Here is a 10,053-nt window from a genome sequence, read left to right on the forward strand (position 1 = left end):
TTCTATAAATCTATTCTATGACCGACTAACGGACAACTGAGTTCTCGTACTAAGGTACCATTATAAGTACCAAAAAAAAACTGTAAACAATTTACAAAAGTGAAATAAATAAGTAGTATTCAGAAAGATTGCCAACTTTTTAGACCTACACCACACGTCATTGTCCAAGTTCCAAGTTCGAATCTTAGACCTTGATAGTCAATCGCTTTTTGCTTCTTTTTCCTTCAAGGTCGCAGACGGCCACCGCGTTGCAGAACACTAATATCATTAACTAATTCGCCTCGACCTTATCGTGTCCACATACGGTTAAAAATAAAATAAACAACGCGAAACAATTCCAAGTTTATCAAATCAAAGTAAATTGATGCAGTACGCTTCGTACTTTCTCGGGCGCCGCTCGCGTTTTAAAAAATGAATATAATCTCGTTGACAGTATGGACGCTGGAGAGTCACTGTTTCATAGTATATACTGTGCTCATAATATGCTTTATTATCTTTACAATGTTTCACCAAAATAGAATGGAAGCCAGTCGAAATAGAATTGGCGCGAAAAAGATTGCGCCGGTGATCGTGGACGGGAAAGGTGAGTGCATTTAGTCAAGTTGCATTCGATCAAGAAATTATGTTAGAAATAAAAAGTGTATGCCATGTCATTTAGCGATGTGATATCTTATGGAATTTTAACAAACTTCTCTGTCGAAATTGTCGAAAGCAATTTGACTATGTATCCGGTAGTGACTAGTGACTAGTGATAAGGATTTGTTTACGTGATAAAGTATCTTCAAACATGAAATTTGTGATAAGTGTAAAGAATATTTTCGGGGTATTTAATGTTCACTTAAAAAATAGACAAACAAAACAAAGTAGTTCATTTAATAAAGTAAATAGGTAAGTAGCAGTTACTTAATAATTAATACCAGATAAAAATAAAAATCTTATTCTGTAAAATAATTGAAGAATAATGAAGATTAATTTTAAATTTTATAATGAAAGAGTTCATCAGTTTTTGTATAGTTTAGCAAGCAGTGCCTTCATGGACTATTCATTATTGTAAATTAATTATTATGTTTTACCGCAAAATTATAACAGGAAACACAGTAGTACAGTGTTTTGCAGAAATATTTTGGTTCTGCCAATTTCCGATCGGATAATGGATTGTATTGTATGTCTGTTATAGTAAACTAGGTTTAGTAGTAAAGTAACCCATGAACATTATGTTATAGCTCTGCTTCTAATAGTAAAATTTCCATATAATATAATTTTGTAATAATTCGTATAGGTACTTATGCGCAAGATAAACTTTTATAATTAATGCAAAAACGCGTATTTTATCTGACTGTCTATTACCATTTACCTTCTATAGGAAAGTCGGAAAGGACATTGTATAGTTTAGTTTTATAGGAACAAAAACAAAATGTACATTTTCCCTAGGACTATTTAACGGAAATCGTGTGGTGTGATAATATCGGAGTTTTTTATACGTTCATCAAAACCCAGCGGAACATGAAGGTTTATAATGCAATTATAATAATTACGTTAAATACCATAAAACATACTCATTACTCATGGTATGTTTTATTGCGTGTATTATGATAGTTACAAGAATTTTATAAACACATTTTACATACAATAGCTGAGGTATATAGTATATTTCTAGTTTTCTTTATTATGTATCTGTTTTTGGTTATTATTTAATATTTTCCTAGTTTGGTTCCTAAAAAACTTTTAATCTATACTTATTATAAAACAATGTCGCTTTTTTCCCTCATGTCCCTTTGTTCCTTTTAATCTTTAAAACTACGCAACGGATTTTGATGATTCTTTCAGTGTTCGATAGCCCATTTATCGAGGAAGGTTATAGGCTATATTTTATCAAATTTTAGGTGTCGTTGGTGACAACGGGCATTGACTAATAAAAGCGAAGACATAGAGGAAAATGTGGAAGAAACGGGGAAAATTATTTGAAAGGTCTAACTTGAACGCGCTAATCTTAGGAACTAACTACTGCAGTGTCCGATTTAAATTTTTATTTCAGTGTTAGCTTTTTATTGAGGAAGGCTATAGGCTATATTTTATCACTCTTAGACTAATAGGAGAATGTGGAAAAAACGGGGGAAATTATTTGAAAGGGCGAACTTACTGGAGCAATTTTTATGTTAATTAGCACATATTATAATAAGTAGACCACGTGAAGGATCATAAGGCTATCGATTCTAATAATTTTTTCAGTGGCTATATATTTTATACCCATGCGACGCCGGGGCGGGTCGCTAGTATAATAATATGCTCAAGCAGGCAGGATACAAAATATAAATAATAATTAATGTGCTTTGATGTCTTTTATAAAAAAGACTATGACTCGGTGAGCTTCGCTACCCTGAACCCTTCTAATAACCACCTAATACAAACCTTTTACGAATAATATTACAAAACCCAAATACCTATTACCTAAGCCAAATCATTTTAGCAGATTTCATACTTAGTAGCACTTTTAATTTTAACCTAGGATATAGTAACTACAGCTAACTAGTAAGGTTACTAAGATCTGGTATCTAGATATTAAGTCCTGTTGCAAAAGTCAGTAAGTAAAAATATTGTGATTTTTTTAATCCAATGGATGGATATTTCATATTTGACAAGAATTCCAACAACAAGCCTTTATGATTTGTTACAATTTCTTTATCTTATATTTCCGTTCCGTTCCGTGGATATAAGTATGAGTAGTAACTCACTATACAATACACAACAAAGCTCAGGAGTAATTACTCCTGTTATTAGTTATTAATTACTCCTGAGCTTTAGTTTTGTTCCTAGCTATTATAGGAGTCTTAATCCAATAGTGGCCACGAAATATGATCCCATATACCGATATAAGCTCAAATTATAGGATTAAACGGACTGAAGTAAAAACGGCATTCATTTATGCTGATAAAAGCGTAGTAGCAAATACCAAATCCATCATCGGAACTATATAAGTAAAGAATTTTTAACTTGAAAAATAACTCTACAGGTCACCAAACGAAATAAAAGCAAAATTGCGAGTTACGAAGCTTTGGTCTTTGACAGTATGGAATAGTAGTTAATACAAACGTAGGGTCTGGTTACTCAGCCGTCCCTTATAGGAACTCGCTTGACGGCATAATAATTATTATGATACAGTACGTTAACAGCATTACACATTATAGACAAATCGGTTAATATTACTGCAACAGTTATAAATTATTTGATCAATGGACAACTTATATACCATTAGCAATTATTTTATGATCTATATATACACTATAGATCATAAAATAATTGCTAATGGTATATAAGTTTTCCATTTCTTTAATTAATTTTTTTTTTCTTTAATTAATTTCTAAAAGACCTTTGTATACATACAAAGGTCTTTTAGAAATTAATTAAAGAATCCTTGATTTAATCTTTAAGATAATAATAGGAAAATATATATATTATTGTCACGGTCTCAAAGTATAAGAATAATTATTAATAATATTTACCTTATAAGTACCTATATTAATTTTTAATATATCTTTTAAATCCAGCAATGTGTCACGAAAAACACAACATGTGAAATAATAAACATTAATCCCCTTACTAATAAACGTTGTATAAGCTTTGAATAGATAAATACAGTGTTTTGTCTTCTTCAATCCAATTAAAAATGTCACTTGTGTGACAGGAACAAATACTGTATAACTATTCAAAGCTTATACAACGTTTTTTAGTAAGGGGGTAAGAATATAAACAATATTATTTTACCTTGTATTTTATTTGAATTTTTTTTCGATCCAATTCCGATCTCTACAAGCCTGCAAAGATCGGAAAGCTACCTTACCTAAAACATCCTAGTAAAACTGTATTTTGGTAACATACCGAATGTAGCTGTTATATGTATATTTAGTAACATAATAATAATAATATTACACTTAAAAGTTCTGTAATTTAATGACATTAAAAATCAATTTAGTAAAATTTACTTCTAACCTGTTTATAATATTGACAATAACCATATTGATGAACTGATAAGGTAATACCAAAAACTAAGTTACATAGATCTACCAGAATCGATGGCAAAAAGTGAGAAAATAAATTAACTCTAGCAATACCAGGGTAATTAGTTAAAACATTTGATCCTTTTTTATTGCTCGATAGTTTTATTCTAAATCGATATTATACATTTAATTCCATCAAGCCGGCTTGATGCGAGCTTTCGAGCTGTCAGTTTTACGGTCTACACAGTAATTATTACTCGATTTGGAGTAAAACTATCGAGCAAAACCGCATGTGAGTACTTAGCATTACATTACTAATATCATGAGTATAATGAACAAAAATAGTTAATAACTAGGAAAGGAATGTTGATATACTGAAGATTATTGCTGTATTTTTATTATATTTTTGTACTTTTCAAATTATGAGTCAATAAGACTCTAAATACGGTAAATTACGGCATATCTGTGGCTACTCTGTCTGTGGGGATAGCGCCTTAAGTGACCCTGTGAGCAACTCCACCACTCCCACTCCTCTTAGTACTCTTACAATTTAAAAATCGAAAATTGCACCTTTTATTCAGTTTCACTGGTTTCACGTGGGTTTCACTGAGAGCACGTATATTGTGCAGGCTAGTTACCAATAAAAAAAATATATTTTATTTTTGAACTAATCTTATTCAGTTTATTATTAAGTGCATTATGCATAGATATAGGTCAGTGTGATTTGATAAGGGCGTCGTTATCTGTCTGTTGGAGCTTGGCCACGCAGTTCAATGGAGTTTCAATGACATCATTATATTTTATCTCCACAGTCTACAGATAAAATTGTATGTTGGACTTCAGAAAGTTAAGTAAGCACATCCATGTTGGCCAGCGTGACGGAAGACCGACACGACTGGCGAGATGCAAGCGCAGGACCGACATCAGTCATCATCCGACGCATTTCAGACTTGTCAGTGATCAGCCCATAAAGTTAATATACCTAGCGGACTAGAGCAACAATCTCGAGCTGTCAAACGAAACCGAAAGTGGTTTCATCTGTGTGTACAAATATGTGTACGTATACACTTACACAAGCATGATTGAACATGATTTCTATGAGATTAAATTGTCAACGTGCGGCACGTGCCAACTGGACGTCAAAAAAGAGTGCTGCTGTCATGTATCACACGTCTTTTTTTACCACGCAGTGTTACTGATAGTGACATCTCTCTTGCTCAGTATAAAAATAGTTTTTTGTGAATATTTCAGTTACATGCAGTAGCCTACCTGTTGATACCGAGCAAAAAATGTTTGAAAAATCATGTTTGTTATATGGCCCCTTAAATATTTAATTTATTTTGTTTTTAGTATTTGTTGTTATAGCGGCAACAGAAATACATTATCCGTGAAAATTTCAACTCTCTAGCTATTACCGTTCTTGAGTTATAGCCTAGAGACAGACGGACAGATGGATAGATATCAAAGTCTCAGTAATAGGGTCCCGTTTTTACCCTTTGGGTACGGAACCCTAAAAATTGATTCATAATTGACTGATTTCGTGAGAAATCAATCAATCATCATTCACCAATCAATCAGCCGATAGGCACTTGAAATATTTACAAAATCTTTTATATTTTTACTTTCATAATTTAAAATTAAAGTAAAATAAAATAAATATTATTATTAAATATTAAAAGTTTCTGAATAAATTTATGAGGGGGTCAAAAGTGGCTGCAAATGGTTCGTGTAATATTACACACGTTGCTGCTCGCCGGTTATGTTATACTCGAGTGAGTACTTGAACTTGGCTTAATACGCTACCGCGTGTCTAGATGCGTTACGTAGCGCGTTATGCTGGCGTAATCATGCCGAGCTTCTTCCACGCATTTTCGGCCTGATGTGCTTAGACACTTAAGTGTTGTTTTCATCAGGAATTAAAAAAAATATTCATTCCAGACCGAGACCACAACGACGATGGAGACGACACAGACTTCCTCGTGCCAGCGATATCTGAGGACACTCCCCACATACCATACAGACCCAAGAAGAGACCGATGGAGGAAGTTCTAGAACGATGCAGAGAGTACTTTGAACTGATGGCGACGAGGCGGACCGTCAGGAGCTTCAGCACTGAACCGATACCACAGGAGGTCCTGGACAACATCATCAAGACTGCAGGTATGAAAGTTGTTTGGATTTATTGACTCATAAAAAAATGACATTAGAAGAAAATAAATCTTGCGAAGAAGATAGTTTTGTTGCAAGCAAAGACAGCGTCCAAAAATTGTGTGAGAAGTTTTTGACGGTTTTAACTTCTTCTTCCCTTAAAATACATCGTGCGATTGCTAAGATTTGTTTTCATCCCATTGGGCTATTGAGCCTCGGCAAACTTACCAAATTCAACAATAGAACTCTCAACCTCTAACTAATTCAAGTACGTCTTTCCAGGCACATCTCCATCTGGCGCACACACGGAACCCTGGACCTTCGTCGTAGTCCAAGATCCGGACATCAAGCAAGCGATCCGAGGGATTGTAGAAGAGGAGGAGGAGCAGAACTACGCCAGAAGAATGTCCAGACAGTGGGTCACTGACCTCAAGCCCTTCGCGACCAACTACAACAAGCCGTACCTGACAGAAGCGCCTGCGCTCATCCTGGTCTTCCGACAGACACACTCCTGGAGAGAAGACGGGAAGAAGAGGATGCACTACTACAGCGAAATCAGCGTGGCCATAGCAGCTGGGATCCTGATAGCTGCTATCCAGGTGAGTAATAACTGTGCAGAGCTAAGATAAGAAATATGGATTTGGAGCGGTAAGACAAGATAAAAAAAGACCAAAAAACTTTGCTCGTAGCAGTTAAGTCAAAAGTTCACCGTGCGGTACGTGGAAAAACGAGACACAATAGAATTTCTATTGTGTCTCGGTCACCGGTGACCGTATGGGGCTTGATGAATTAATTTACATGGGTAAATTAATTCATCAAGTAAATTAATTAATTTATAAGTAGGTAAATTAATTCAATAAGTAGTAACATCATCTTTTTCCTCAAAACCTGCTATAGTGGGTACATTTTTTAACGAAAAATAGCAGCTGCAGCCGTTATCCTGAAACTGATTTTATGTGATTGTTGACCACAGAATTGTTTCTTCTTCATCTAGTCCATCTTTTCCAGTATTGCGGTTTGGTCGCGCTCACTTCGACGCCCTTGAACTGCAACTCCCGTCTTCGCAGTCTCCTCCAGAGACCAACAAACGAAAGACTGGAGCTGCTGCTTCCAGTGGGAAGACCACACGAGAATACTACTGTCCCGGACATACAGAGAAAGAGCCTGGAGGAAATAATGGTGCGAATGTAGTTGTCGTCGTCGAAGTTATTAAATAGGCCAAGTGAGAGTTGGAGCGTCTTCTGTACCATTGTGAAGTTGATACACAGCCTGGTAACAGAACTTCTGGTGAAGTTTTAGTAATAGCTTGCCACGGTTTTTACCCTTTGGGCACGAAACCCTAAAAAGATAGTAAGTTCCTAATTCTTTAAGTAAACATAAGGTTAAACATTATACTAGTAAATTAAAATGCATATAAATTATACGTACACAGGTCGTTATATTTTATATATCCAGTAATACACATTATTATCAAACAGAGGTAAATATAGGTATTCTTTTTGGAAAAACACGTTTCACCCGAAGTTCTTACGAACACAATCACGATAAAACTTGCTCATGAAATGCTGATTAATAACGTCTGGGGTGCCAGTATATCTGGATCCAGCGCTGGTCAGTATATGTCACCCAGTCAAGCCAGTCTAATCTCCTTTAGCTGGCTTTATCACAAGTTTCGTGATTTGTATTGGTAAATCAAGTTTCTTTTGTATTACTTATTTACAAATGTAAATCACCAAGAAACTTGAGATAGAGACTGTATCTATATACAGTAGCCGCGCTAAACACTTCATGGACTGGACTGGACTGGCTCGAAATTTGAAGCTGATGACATACTGACCAGCACTGGATCCAAGAATACTGGCAGTCTGGCACCCGGTATGCTATCAATCAGCATTTCATGCTTGTTCATTAGCAACCGCACGAGCACCGAAATTAGCAGAATTCGGGCGAAACACAACCGTGTTACGGCAACGCACCGCACAAAATCGACTGTAAAATAATTCAAAACTCGTATTAAAAAAATAGAAGAATTCCGTCAATTTTGGCATTGTGGTGACGCAACGCTGCCCGCTGTTATGAGTTTGGCCCGAAACACATAACCGCGTTGCGACACCGCAACGCACAAATTGTGTTTCGGCCCTTTGAATGACCCATCGAGCCACCAGACTCGGCGGTGCGGTGCTACAACGTTTAGGGTCTACGAGCACCCGCAAGCGCGGCGGCGCGCGCGACGCTGGCGACGGCGGCACGAGCGGCGGCGGCGACGGCGCGACATCGAGCGGCGACGTCGGCGACCGCAGCTGCGGGCACGGCGGCGGCGCCGGCTACGGCTACTGCAGCGTCGCTTGCGTTTAGGCTGCGAATTGTAATAATATTACTGTTTTGCCTCTAAAATGTAAATTCCTGTCATTGAGGGAGTGGTCCGCGTCTCGTGGAAATTATGATAAAGTCTATTTATTACGGACATTTAAAAACGTTTAAAAACAGCGAATCAATGCAAAATATAAAATTGTTAGAAGTTGCTTTTAACATTTCATGAAGTAGCTAAGCCCAAATTTTTCGGCACTGAAGTCGATGATGATGAAATAAGAACACTTATAGCCCAATCATGTTAGTTTTCAGACAAAAGAAACTGGATTAAAATCGTTCCACCACGCACACAGGCAGACGCCTCTTTATAACACCCTCTTTATTTTGGGGGTAAAACATACACATTGAGGCGCTTGCAGATGACGGGGCGGGGCGGCCCGGTCAATTTCGGCGCGAACGATACCACAAAGGAAATCCTATAAAAAAAGGCAAAAAGACCGTGCCGCAGGTGCCCGGCGGGCACTGGCGGCCCATGTCCGCGGCTGCCCGCCGTGTTTACATGCAAACCAGTTTACATGAAGTAACGCATACGACGTGTGCTTTGTGTGCACGGCGCGGGCAGCCGCAGACATCGACGGGAGTACGCAGCGCAATTGACCGGCCCGCCCCGCCCCCGCGCGTCATCAGCGAAGCGCCTGCATAGCCCTTGATAAAAGGCGTCACTAAAGTACACTCACAGCACATCTGCGGCGGCGCGGGCGGCGGCAGCCGCAGGCTTCATCGGGCTCCTCCTCGTCAGCTTCCATATGGTCATTTGCTTCTTGCCTGAAAGGTTCAGATTAGAGCGCTTACGGATGAACGGCACTTGTCGACGGATTCGGCGGCAGGTCGACAAGTGTAAAATAAAGTCAATGAAAAAAAAGTCTAGCAACTGCAGTCGACGCATGCCGCCGACTGCCATCGACGCGTGCCGTCGACAAGTGCTTTTGTCTATCCTTTCTCGCATCTCAAAGTATCTCGACACCAAGTTGCTTCTAAATCAATTCTGCTATTTAAGCGTAAAGACGTAACAGACAGGAACCTTCGCATTTATAATATTAGTAAGTAAGGATATTAAGAAAAATGAAGGTAGGGACTATACTAAGAGAGATAGGTATGATATGTAAATAGCCTCTAATTTGATTCACTCATGAGGCAGTAAATACACATAGACCACTCACTCAGCGTTTTTGATCTGGTCATCTTTCTGCTTCTCCTTCGCTCGTTCGGCACCGCGTGCCTTCGCTGCGGTGGCCCGCTCTCGCCTGCAGGAATATTATAGCAAAATTATCACTCGCCATTGCTATATACACATTACACAACTAGGTACTACTAGGTACTAGAGTCAGACTGCGGTGGCCCCACATTTCCCGTGGATCTGTCAGTAGCGGCGCAGAAAGGAACAGGTACTAGAGTCAGACTGCGGTAGCCCCACATTTCCCGTGGATCTGCCAGTAGCGGCGCAGAAAGGAACACTCAAGAGAGTCGCGCGGCAGCCGCGCGACTGTCATTCGTATAGAAGTCTGCGACGTAATCTGAAGGCGCTCTAAAACTGAATGTA

At 38.1% G+C, this 10,053-nt stretch overlaps 1 protein-coding gene across 1 annotated transcript; it reads left to right on the forward strand.

The window, feature by feature from the left end:
- The first annotated feature begins 303 nt into the window (after positions 1 to 303).
- LOC121725322 (iodotyrosine deiodinase 1) lies at positions 304 to 7,564 on the forward strand. Its single transcript, XM_042112215.1, has 4 exons — positions 304 to 583; positions 5,934 to 6,155; positions 6,426 to 6,742; positions 7,152 to 7,564. Exons 1-4 carry the CDS (start codon positions 412 to 414, stop codon positions 7,332 to 7,334), a joined length of 894 nt encoding a protein of 297 aa, XP_041968149.1. The 5' UTR covers positions 304 to 411; the 3' UTR covers positions 7,335 to 7,564.
- The last annotated feature ends 2,489 nt before the right edge of the window (positions 7,565 to 10,053 follow it).

Source organism: Aricia agestis, chromosome 3 (assembly GCF_905147365.1).
Source record: "Aricia agestis chromosome 3, ilAriAges1.1, whole genome shotgun sequence".
Classification (NCBI taxonomy): domain Eukaryota; kingdom Metazoa; phylum Arthropoda; class Insecta; order Lepidoptera; family Lycaenidae; genus Aricia; species Aricia agestis.

Bases quoted from the DNA above. Each gene is read 5' to 3' on its own strand.
- LOC121725322 (XM_042112215.1), top strand. From the start codon at position 412: ATGAATATAATCTCGTTGACAGTATGGACGCTGGAGAGTCACTGTTTC. The intron at 6,156-6,425 runs GTATGAAAGTTG...ACGTCTTTCCAG, and splicing joins CAACATCATCAAGACTGCAG to GCACATCTCCATCTGGCGCA. The intron at 6,743-7,151 runs GTGAGTAATAAC...CATCTTTTCCAG, and splicing joins TCCTGATAGCTGCTATCCAG to TATTGCGGTTTGGTCGCGCT.